This window comes from Megalobrama amblycephala, linkage group LG17, assembly GCF_018812025.1.
Source record: "Megalobrama amblycephala isolate DHTTF-2021 linkage group LG17, ASM1881202v1, whole genome shotgun sequence".
Taxonomy (NCBI): Eukaryota; Metazoa; Chordata; class Actinopteri; order Cypriniformes; family Xenocyprididae; genus Megalobrama; species Megalobrama amblycephala.
The window spans coordinates 48,054,149-48,067,058 of NC_063060.1; the positions used below are offsets into that span (position 1 = coordinate 48,054,149).

General features: G+C 37.9%; 1 protein-coding gene across 1 annotated transcript; it reads left to right on the forward strand.

Annotated features, from left to right (window-relative positions):
* Positions 1-7,217: 7,217 nt before the first annotated feature.
* Positions 7,218-11,607, forward strand: LOC125250817 (gastrula zinc finger protein XlCGF7.1-like). The gene is made up of 3 exons (XM_048163597.1): positions 7,218-7,341; positions 7,559-7,737; positions 10,356-11,607. Exons 2-3 carry the CDS (start codon positions 7,659-7,661, stop codon positions 11,216-11,218), a joined length of 942 nt encoding a protein of 313 aa, XP_048019554.1. The 5' UTR covers positions 7,218-7,341; positions 7,559-7,658; the 3' UTR covers positions 11,219-11,607.
* The last annotated feature ends 1,303 nt before the right edge of the window (positions 11,608-12,910 follow it).

Genomic DNA, 12,910 nt, shown 5'->3' on the forward strand with positions numbered 1-12,910 from the left:
GTCAGCACTCCCCATATAATGGACTCACTCCCTTCACTCCCTGTCCGTTCTCTGTTTGTGTTAAGTGCCTGTTGTGTTATGTTTGCGTTTGGTGTTCCCTGCATTTGATTAAAGTATCTAATGTTATTGTGGAAATCCGTATCTGCCTCATCTCTACTCCAGCGTACTGTAACAATATCAGTCTCTGTGTAATGAATAAATATAATATACAAGTTTCACTTTTTGAATGGAATTAGTGAAATAAATCAAGTTTTTGATGATATTCTAATTATTTGACCAGTACCTGTATCTCCAGTGTTTCTCCTGAGCTTAACTCCTGAGTTTCCTCCAGTGTCTTCCCTTTGTCGAGTCATCTGTGTTTAACCAGCTTGCTGTGCTCACCATTTCCAGTGAGGTGTGTGCATCCATTCATTCTCCATCCTGTCCATCCACGATCCTTCATGTTTTTTCTCTTAGTAGAACTAAAATATTTAAATTGTGATTAAATTATATAAATAGTGATCAAAGAATGCTGTAGCTGTCAATCAAACAGTGCAAGTTTCAGTGACTGAGTTATGGACTAGCACCAAAACTCCCGTTTTGTTCAACAAATCTCTAGTTATATCGAGTTTTCAATGTGTAGGAGCCATATGTAGATAGTTGCGCACTACTAACCTAAGTGATTGTTTATTTTCTATCAAATATTATGATTTAAATGTATAAAGAAATTTTTTAATCGCATGCTCACACCTAGTATTTTTGGGGTTTGATTTGTATTTGGTTTGAAAAGTGAAACAAAGATTGACTTTTGTGTTCACGATCAACATGTTAATGAAAGTGTTCATTACTGTCATTATTTACCATTAGGATCAGATGTGTTTGATTATTCTGCTGTGAAAAACATAAATTAGGTTTTCACCAATATTAATAGATATTAACACAACATAATTAAACATTTGGAATACACATTTATAATGATTTGTAAATCTGTTAAACTTACAGAATGACAGAGAATTATATCACTGTACACATTTTCCTCTCTATAACACTTGAGGCTCTTTGTTTCAGTGGTTTTCTAATTTGAAGTTTGGTTTTATTTGCTGATGCGGTTGTGTGTCCATTAAGTGTTAATGATGTTTAATGCATCTTTGTTTGATGTTTCCGGAGTTATTCAGGCTATAAAAGAGCGCTGAGCAGCTCATAAACACCATCATCTTCTGATGAACAGCGTCTTCAGTCCACAGTCTGATTCCAGGTCAGATCAGGAGATCATCTCATCGGTGAGTTTATATCATCAACTATCTTTGTGTTTCAGCCTCTGGAATCACTGTGATCGTTTGTGTTTAAACTAGTTTCCTTTAATGAACATTGTGTGTGATTTCAGAACAGCAGATCCAAATGGAAAAACTACAGATTTCCATTTCTTAAAGAAAACAGGCTTGAAAAGCAGCAGAAGAATCAATATTTCAGGAAGATCATGTCATTTCTGTTTCCTCTCATGATCATTCGTGGGTTTCTTATTTTACTGAAGATGTGAAAAACATTGAGTGAAGTTTAGAAATGAAATCAAGCAGCTGCAAAGCATTTCTCAGTTTACTTCAGTCGTCGTAGTTGAGCCGAACCAGTTCTGAAAGTTAGACTGGTTTTTCACTCAAACTATCATTGTTAGTTAATCGTGTCCTTTCAGGTAATCACAGTTTCACACGTTGATCAGATTGTTAGTCTGTAATCTCAGTCATTTCCTACATCAGATCAACAAGCTTTAAAATGTGTGTTTTTCCAGTGCAGCGAATGAAGAGCTCTTCAAACACGTGAAACATCTGTCAGTCTGTGTGCTGCTCCACAAACCTTCTGCTTCGTCTCGCTTTGACCTGCAGAACAAACACACAAACTACTGTCAGTAACGTAAGTTCTTCCAGATTCATTCCTCCATTAATAAACCATTGAACACTTACAGTTGAGCTGAACTGAATATTCACAACAACAGCATTCTTGTGTTATTGTTCAGATGGAGGATTTTCAGTCTTTAATCTTACATTTAATGTATTTTAAGCATTTTAACATCACACACATCTCCTCTGAAGAAAATGTAACTGAGGAAACTGTATTTCAACAATCACACAGAAAACACATTATTATTTATCATATTTTCCCCTATTGTTTTTATCAAAGAAAAGTATATTTTTACAACAGGAAATTAATGGATGTTTTAAACTAATGACTGGTTTGTTATTTAGTGCTGCCTGTCAAGATTTCATGAAACAATGGAACAAAACACCAGCTTCAACGGATCAAGTGAAGATTATTATGACAGTAAAAGGTGGCGTGAGATAAAGGAGCGAGAGGAATTTATCAGGAAACTTAATATTGCAGAAAACGTATTCGTCTGGGTCATTTCAGCCATTGAGATTCCCATCATGATCTTAACTCTGGTGGCGTTGTGTGCTCTTATCAAATCTCAGCGCTCTGCTCCAGTTTTTGTTATTCATTTGATTCTTTCAGATCTCATTCAGATCATTTGTATGATAATGAGGACAATCGATTGGACACCTGAAGTGTATATTGGATTCAAGTTATATATATTCTTTAGGACATATCATTACAGTTTGATTGCGGGTCTGTATTTTATGGCATGTGTTGCTTTTGAACGATATCTTCTGGTTTCTCATCCTATCTGGTACAAATCCCATCATTCACTGAAGTCTCCTGTGTTGTTTCTGTGATCATCTGGTTTGTTCCTCTGATCTTTGCAGACATAGACTCTGATTCTCTGTATTTTAGATATGTGAAACGATCGATTGGCTGTTTGATCCCCTACCCGATAATCATTCTGTGTTTTGTTGGTACTCGTCGCGGTCTTTCACACGCAATATCTCTTACTTCTCTAAAGCGACGATTAATTTTGGGAAGTTTGTTCCTGGTGCTGCTGACTTACACATTTCTCATTCTGCCCCATATAATCCTGAGTTTTGTTGGTAAGATTTTTCCCAATTTGTGGAAGAGTTTTTTATTTGATAAAGTTTATTCTTTTTTAAAAACCCTCCTGTATCTGAACCCACTCGCTGACAGTATACTGTACTTGTTCATGAGGCCTGATGCTGGTGATTTAATGAAGTCTGTTCGCTGCTGTTGTAGAACTGACACACATCAGAATTCGACACACAGTCGGGACGAACACTCTCGAGACAGTAGAGCCACGTTTGCCTGCTGTGTTTCAGTGCAAAATCCTGCGTCTCGTTCACAGACCGCCTGCAGTTCAGTTTAAACAGATGAAATAGAGCTGAACTGAAGAAATGAAGACAGTGTCATTCTGTTCATCACAAACAGGTTTATCAGAGAAAACTCTTGATTCATAAAGAAAACACACACAGTAAAGAGAGTTTTATCAAAAGATGTATTGATGAACACTTACTGTTGAAGCTTCTGCTGACTTTCTGTAGCAGCAGTAATTTCTCATTCGATGGAGAGGAGTTATAATCCAGAGTAGTGGATCAATGGTTTGCCTTCATAAAGAGCGTCTCATTGCAGTCGTGGGGAAATGCTGTAGGATCAATGTTCCCGCAGTAAAACAGGTCCAACAGTCTGCTGGATCCTCCACACACGAGCAGGTTTCAGCGTGAACACTGCGTTCAGCATCAGTTCTGATCACTACATCAGTGCAGACGCACACATGCACACAAACACCCTTTATTCTGACTTCATTTCCCGCTAGACTCACAGTTTAATGTCATATTCCTGCTTGTCAGCTAGTGTTCGTAATGCATGTACATTTATCATACTCTTTTTAGCAGATAATTACTATTCACGCTATTAAAAGGATGAAAAATGACACTTTACCTTCATGTTGATCAAAAGATTAATAACTTTCTGTCTTTTGTGGAACATAAAAGACAATATTTTGAGATTATTTTGTCCATATATCGTAAGTAAGTGGACAGTTTTGGGTGAACGATCCCTAAAAACACTTGATTTCAAGTGCATGAAGTATATCAGAAGTGTACTAAGTTTATATAAATATTATCCAGGAGTTATTAGTAATATTGTTGTGTTTATAGAAGTGTTTCATATAGTTGACTGTATCATATGGAGTCAGAGACTGTCCTGTATTCTCTCTTTTCTATCATTAATATAATTAAAGAGCTCCAGTTCTCCTGTATCTGTTTCTGTCTGTGTTTATTTGACTAATAACAGCTGATCTGAACTAAAGTGGAGAAGATCAAACCACAGATCAAGATGGAAAGAAAGATGGCAGATGGTTTTCCTGAGAAGGTCCATCTTCAGGTACTGAAATCCTGCTGGTCAGTTGATGTCAGCTCCAGTTCACTCACACTGATCATCTCACACATGAGTTCCTCTATCTGCGCTCTAGACCCACTACACTTCTCTAAACAGTCATGAACTGCTTATTACCAGACGTCCTGAATATCATTAATCAGTCCCTACAGCGAGGAGTTTCACACAAACTGGTAAAACTGCAAATGTTAGGCTGAAGAAAAGTAATCGTGATTCTTCTGTGCTCAGTAACTACAGACCCATCTATAATCTACCATTTCTTGGTAAAATAATTTAAAATAGTATCCAAACAGCTCAATAACTCAAAATCTCAATGCCAATACACTAAATCAGACATTTCAGTCTGGCACTGTTTGACTTGTCACTTAAAGAAAATACCCTCGGAATAAATGATTAAGTATTAACAGAGATGAGATCATTATTCCAGGCTAGAAAACCCTGTGAAAGAGGCTTGTATTATGTTTGAATATGTATGTATCCGTATGAAAATATTCTGGTATAAATAAAAACATTTAACTGATTTGAACTGATTTCTGTATGAACACATAACTGATGAGGATAAGGGTACGGCGGCTCCCAGTGGATCCCAGAATCCAAAGAGTCCAGCTGATCTTCATCTGAAAGCCTGATTTCCATAAGCTCTGTGTGTGCCTCTTGTTGTTAATGCCTGCAGTCATTCAGAGTCCTGCTGAGATCCTCACACATCTCTCCAGCCGCTGTCCTGCTCAAACACTCCCTCAGCAGACGCGATTCTTCACTCACACTCATTAAACGACACGAGACACACGAGAGAGGCGAGGCGAGGCGCAGGAGTGAGTTTGTGCTCTTCACGGCTGACTCTAACAGATGATTATTAGATGAGCTTACGATTGCAGCTTCATCTCTTCTCTGATGATGAGGGCGGGGCAACCTGTCACTCACATGAGATCCACCAATAGCAAACCACAACCATCCAATCAATTCCTCACAGACACAATCAAGCCCCGCCCTACATTTGTTCTTGTTTGAGAAGTGTTTCACTCGGATATACGACACAAGAGAGGAGAAAAGACTAGTAACTTCAGTTTCATGCTGACTTTAATGTAGTACACACTGAAACTAATGGATGTACACTTGAACTAGTATGGTTTGCTACTCCACATTAAAGAATCTAAACTAGTAGCTGAACTGATGAAGACTGATAGAGACGCCGCTGAAGAGGACTGATCACTCCAGAGGATTTATGAGCATAAATATGACTGACCACATGGAAAAAGATTGAATGATGCTGACCTTTGTCATTGATCACCCACACTCAGCTTGCCTTATGACCTCGACTCCCCCTCACCAGCTGACCTTTGACCTTTCACATTCTGAGTTCCCATGCTGACCTTTGACCTCCTGTGCCTCAGGCTTCACATCTACTCAGTTTATGAGCTTCTGTCGCTGTGGTCATGTGAGAAGAAAGAGTTCAGTGAAACTGCTGAAAATAAGTCAAGGAATAAACAAAGAAAATAAATTAACTATATTAGTATATGATTTTTCCCAGAGAATCAGAACTTTCTGAAGTGTTGTTCTGTAAACATCTAGAAATAATCAGCGCAGTCGTTAACGGTCACCGGCAAGGGAGGCAAGCGCACTAACAAGGAGGCTAAAGACCGCACTCTCTAGTGCTGCTCTTGAGTGAGGTTTACCTGCACAGCTCTCTACCAGATGACCTCCATTACCACAGGTGGAGAAACTGCTGTTTCTGTCTCCCTTTTACCTTGACCTTGTGTTTATTTATTTTTATTTACACTCCAACTTTGCCTCAGGGCCAGACACAAGTCAAACGAGTGTGGAAAGCTTCAGCAGAACAACAGTGAACAGAGAACAGAAGATGAAGTGTACGTCAGTGTTATCAACAAGACCGTTCTGAGAGGGTCACATTGTGTGCATTCAAAGAAACAACAAAAAATGAAATTCTGTTTTTTCTGATTCCACTTTTATTTTGAAAGACGTGTGTGAAAGCCGGAGACACTTCTGTCAGATGCTGAGAGAAACGCCTTGTCCTTATTCAGTATCTGCAGTCAGATGAGATGTTATATGTCAGTAAAACATGCTGATTTGTAATTTTTAATGCACAAATATATGTGAGCGCTGTGCATTTGTACTAAAAGATAGGCGCAAAAAATATCATGTTTAAATTCAATTCATTTAAAATTTATTTGTATAGCGCTTTTCACGATACATATCGTTTCAAAGCAGCTTTACAGAGAATGCATGTCAACATCACAATTTAGAGAATGCAGTTAGCAAATAATGTAATAATTTAGGCAATTAATTTACAATCACTGTTAGCAGTTTAACTGAAGGTAGAAGCAATGAGCTCCTGGAAATAATCAATTACATTAACAATAATTAGGATACATAGAAATTTGGGAATGTGCATGTTGCATCTTCTGAAGTCCTCGCAGGAGTTGGCGCCGTCTCTTCACAGGTGTTGGTCATCTGAGGCCTTCTTAAGAGGCTGGATCCAAACTGAAGCTGATGGACGGGGTAAAACAGAAAAGCAAATGGAGAATAATTAGCGTAGCTGCTGTTCATAACATTAAGCAAAGATAGTCATGTGCAGTTGATCTGGTATGAGATGCATTATGTGAATGCTTGGCTAAAGAGATGCGTCTTTAATCTAGATTTAAATAGATTTAAATGCATAAGATAACTCATTTTTCATTCTGGCATGTTCTGTTGACTTCTGCCCTTGTTCACAGAAGAGAAGACATGTTTTCCTTTGTTTAATTTAGGTCTGATAGAACTGTTGCAATTGATTATTTTAATAATTAACATAGAAAGTTAAACATTCAGTTTTGAACATTTTGTTTTTTCAGTTTCAGGTTTTTTGAAACAAACTCAGAATTGTTGAAGAGTTCACTGATTATATAAAATCAAATGACGGTTGAATAATCTTTACGTGTCTCATCCATGAAGATGCAACAGTGGAGAACAAGCTATTGGGGTTTTGAGGACCAGAACAAGCTGAAAGGACAAGTTGAACTTAGCTATAACTTTAGCTATAGTGTGAGCCTCTTTATTAATATACCTGTGGAGGTGAGGATAAAAAATGGTCAAATTCACTCAGTATTCCATGATCTAATTCACTACTATCTCAAACACAATTGAGTACAAATGAACTGTATTCAGATGTGTTGTAAGCACTAAAACAGTCCAGTACATTATAGTCAAACTTATTTTTATGTTGAAATAATAAAGATTTCTGTGCCACTATCTGACCACCCTATGAAAACACCTCTGTCCATTCCACTAGTCCTGGTCACTGATGGTGTCCATTCCCACAGCTGAGCTCCTCCCACTGACCATCATCAATAAACTCTCGGATCAGAGTCAGAGAGGAAGAAGCCGCTGGAATGGAGTTTGTTAAAGAGGAGAGAGAAGACATGTGGGATTCCTGCGGAGTGAAAGATGAAGAAACGGAGGAACACGGAGGTTGGTGATCATTCTGAACTCTTGTAGAGACTGGAGCTGGTGTGAATGTGATCGGAAGTGTGTTATACAGAAAGAAACGCGTATCAGTCGTGATAACAATAGCCGAATGTCCACGTGTGTTTTAAATCAACATCCTCTAACATTGCGTTCAGTTTTTGGAGACGAAAGACACACAAAGAATATTTTAATGGTTTTCGGTTTGATTTACAGATTTCTGTTGGCTTTAAATCTGCGCTGTGAGGAAATGTAAATAATATCGCATGTGATTCTTCATGACTTGTGAATTCAGCTGACGCGATACTCCGAAATCATGTTCATGTTTAACATCCGTTTCTAATAAACACTAGATTGAGTCAATACTAAATCACCTGATTTATGAAAACTTGAACAATCGCTTATTATCAGTTTCAGTAGCCTATTTCACAGCTGCAATAATGACAAGATCCAAACCATTAGATATATCAGCTTTTAAGTTTAAAAATAGCCATCTGGTCGGGTAATGCTAGGCTTCAATAGTTTGTCATTTGTGAAATATGTCTCAGTTTTGGGCAGTTAACTCATCATGTAAGACACACTTATCGATTGTAAGGCGGATTATGAATGTAATTTGATATGATCCCTGAGTCAGAGCCAGTCGTGTTCAGTCGGTGTTTAAATCTGCTTCAGTCGAAGGAAACAGTCTTAGTGTCTTGAGCTCAGTCTCAGAATGTTTTTAGCTAGTCCTTAAGCGTGTCCCCATCTTAAAATAATAAAAACAGAGATGTGAAGTCGGACACTTTCTGCTTCTCGTAGCGCTGCGTTTGCTTTCTCACAGCTGAAGTGAAACAAATGCAATATTTGACTAATACACTGATGTTTCAGAGACATTTTCATTCAATACGTTATGTACTGTTTACAGCGTCTGTTTGTACAAGAATAAATACCAATAGTGGGGTCTATGTTTTTATCAGTTTTACTTTGATAAACATGACACAATATAACATCGGAACTACATGAAAAGAGCTTTAACTGTTATAAAAATACAGATTTGAGCATGAAGTTTTCAAAATAAACATGAAACACATGATCTTTGTCATGCTGTGAATCCGGCCAACAGCCGGAGCTCAGAAAGAATCAGCCGGCTGATCTCGAATCGCTCTCGCGGTACTTTGATGCCACACGTCACAGTCACATGGCGTCTGCGCTGTCTCAAGTCGGACAGAATTTCTAACAGGCATGCACTGCTTTAAGTCAGCCGCCGATCGGTCTGTGCAGCGCTGCTTGAAGTCGAACAAGCCTCTGAAGGCAGGAACACACCAAGCCGACGGTCGGGCAGTTTTTGTTCATCAGCCGACTAAGTTTTCTCAGTGTGTTCTGCACCGTCGGCTGAAGTTGGTCCTCGTTGGCTTTTTTTCAGCCGATTCGACATGTTGAATCAGTGTTGGAGCTCGTTGAGCCGTCTGATCATTCTGATTGGCTGTTCAGCTACTGCCACCTGCTGGTACGGAAAGGCATTTCATGTTGCGCAGGCACAGAACGCTACTTGGCCATTGGCTGTCGAGTGTTTGGTTTGGTGTGTCAGGTCAACTTTGGACACAGACGCTGCCGACATGAAAAAAAACTAGTCTGCAGTCTGCTTTTGTTGCCAGAAGTTCGTCGGCATCGGCTTGGTGTGTTCCTGCCTTTAACTTCACTAAACAAGCGTAGCGTCAGTTCTGGCAGGTCACGTCAGTCAAGCTTGCATCAGTTGACTCTCAGCTGATCCAAGTCTACCTATAAGAATACAGGTCAGTTAACCCTTCCTTGAGCATCCTCTGATATGTGGAACTCTTCATAAATCTGAATAGTGAAGTATTACAACTGTGTCACATTTATGTTCAGTTAGTTTCTGTTGTGCTTTTTCTATTTTTCCTGCCACTCATTAGTTGTCATAGTAATTCATTAAATCAGCACAGGTGTTCATCATTATTTCATTCTATTGGTTTGTACTTACTTTGTTGCTCCTTGTCCTCTGTTTGAGGTCCGGTCACTTACGTTTATAGTGTGTTGCTGCTACCTTCTGAATTGTTTACTTGAGGATTGCTATTAAATTCATGTTGGAACTTTATTCATTTGTCCGTTCACACACACCTGTGAACGACTCATGAAGGGTTAATCGACTGAAACTGCACTGTGAAAGCTTTCGGACATCAGGCTTGTGCATTAATTTTGTATTAATGCAGTTTACTGGAAATAGATGTTAAAAATGAAAAATGTTTATTTTCCACATTCTTGACTGATGGACAAGGTTTTTTTTCAAAATCTTTTTCAAAAGTCTTATTGTGAAAAATTCACAAATCCAGCAGATCAAGGTGACACTGGTTTCAGTCTTCTAACTGACCAACTTTTGGAGCTATACATAACATAAATTGAATCACTATCAGAGTCACTATCAAAAATAAATTGGTTTCAGACTGGAGGACCACGTCTCCTGGATTCACAAATCATGATGTGATACTCTCTGCATGTCTGCCACAAGCGCAATCTAAGATTTATAGTCAAAAGAAATGTAATTCTCAAACTTCAATTTGGGTCATTTAATATTTATTTCAATTTCCAGTTTAATTGATTTTTGAGAGAGTAAATTTAATTTGTTTCAGATCTGATGAAAGTGGAAGAGGAAAGTGAAGAACCGAGTGAAAAGGGAGGAGAAGAAGTGAGTGAAGAAGAAAGTGAAGAACTGAGTGATGAAGAAAGTGAAGAACTGAGTGAAGAAGAAAGTGAAGAATTTAGTGAAGAGGAAAGTGAAGAACTGAGTGAAGAATTGAGTGAAGAGGAAGAACATCAGAGATCTCAGAATGTCACGACTAGAGCAAAATCTTCCAGCTGCTCAAAGACGAAACAGAATGTGTCACAGAAAAGAACTCAAAGAACGAAAGGTAAAAGGTCATCATGCACCTGCCGTCTGTGTGGAAAGAGTTTCACATGTAGAGGAAGCCTGAAGGATCACATGAGGATTCACACTGGAGAAAGACCTTTCACATGCAATCACTGTGGACGAGGGTTTAAACAGAGCGGAAGCCTTACAGAACACATCAGAATTCACACTGGAGAGAAGCCTTACAGCTGCAGTCAATGTGGGAAGAGCTACAGACAGAAAGGAAGCCTTGGGATGCACATGAGAACTCACTCTGAAGAAAAACCGTTTACATGCGCTCAGTGCGGCAAGAGTTTTACACTGAAACACAACTTTAATCTTCACTTAAAAACTCACTCCACTGTGAAGCCATTTGTCTGTCTTCAGTGTGGGAAAGCTTTTGGTCAGATGTCACACCTGAAAATACATGAAAAAGTTCACATCGAAGTGAAGCCGTATCACTGCGCTCCATGCGATAAGAGATTCTTAACAAATTCTGATCTTCAAAAACATTTAAAATCATTCAAGCATACTAAATACCGGTCTCTAGAAAGATTCATGCTCCAAGCTCAAGCCTCAGGAACAAATATGTTCAATTACTTCTAATAGGGTCATTTCCTGCAGTGTAGGGGACGTGGGTAATGTGTGTTTTCATTGTTTTCTGTTCGACCTAGTTTCCAGTCTGTTCCATTGATTGTTATCCAGTTCACCTGTTGTTCATTAATTATGTTTTTGTTTGATCTCTCTACTTACTTTTTGAGATTTCTGCCTTTCATTGTCATGTCATCATCAGTGTTAAAGAACTGTGAAGTCTGAGTTTCTGCGTGTGAGTTTGTATTACTTAGTATTATTTGTATTTTCTATTTGGGTTATTTGTCTCTGTGAGCTTGAACATGAATGTGTTCAGAATTTTAACAAATTAAACCTTTCTGTTGCTTTTCTTTAATGTTCTGGAGTAACAACACTTTTAAATGAATAAAATTACATGTATGGTACAAGATCAGTTTCTTGTTTCTACAGCTTAAAACTTTTAAGTCCAAAATCAAACACACACCCTCAAGCCATCCTATATAATTGCTACATTATGTTAAAAAATATCCTGGCTCTTCCAAGCTTTATAATGGTAGTGAATAGGGCTCCAGTTTTTTAGCCCAAAAAAAGCACATTCATCCATCATAAATATAATCCATACGACTCCAGGGGGTTAATAAAGACCTTCTGAAGTGAAACAATGGTTTTTTTTTTTGTTTTTTTTTTTTTAAAGAAAAATATTTATATTTAAAAGTTTATAAACCATAATAACTGGCTTTGGGCAAATGTTAGTATGCTTGAAGAATGCTGGCGGAAGCGTGACTTCTGACCCATAACCCCCTTTTTTATATTGATTTCTCTCTAAAAATCCTCTTGTTTTAGATTTGTAATTCATGACTGGTGTTTTGTTTTGCTCTATATTCTGCACTTCCATGTTGTTCATCAGTAAGTTTCAGAGGAAATCTTTCCACTGAAAGAGATGCCCACCAACAATGGAAAAAAATGGACAACTAGTGGATGACAATAGTATTATAGCCTTCATCTTTCAGTTGAAATGGCTGATTGTTCAGAAATTGCCGTTAACATTCTGAGATTTGTAAATAAATTAAACTAAGCTTGTTTATTCTAAATGAACTTGAAAAGTTTGGACTTTGTGCACACAAGATGTAGGCATATTAGTCATGGGTAACACCCATAAAATATGCCAGACTGTATCTGCTTAGGAGTCAATGACCAATAAAGCTTTAAAGAAAAAATAAATAAATAAAAGCCCTTTATTAAAGGGATAGTTCACCCAAAAATAAAAAAAAAATCTGTCATTTACTCCCCCCTCAAGTTGTTCCAAACCTGTATGAATTTCTTTGTTCTGCTGAACACAAAGGAAGATATTTTTTAACTGGAAGAATGATTGTAACCAAGCAGATAAATTCACAAATCAGCCTAATGAAATGAAAACAGTAGGAATGAAGTATTTACAACAGAAAAAAATTGTGCAGTCAGATTTTTTTTTGTGGCACTTTGAATGAGAAACTTCAGTTAAAATGAAAAGGTTTCAGATGCTGTTCAGACCCGTGTATCCTACACAAAAGGATTGACATATAAAGTATCTCTGAGAAGGGAGAATGAATCTGGCTCTGTTTAAGCTCAGGGGCCGTATTCACAAAACATCTTGAGGTTAAAAGTAGCTCCTAACTTGCTGATTTAGGAGAAACTCTTAAAAATAATGGGCGTGTCAGTCCTAATTTTAGGAGTCCTAAATTTTTGCTC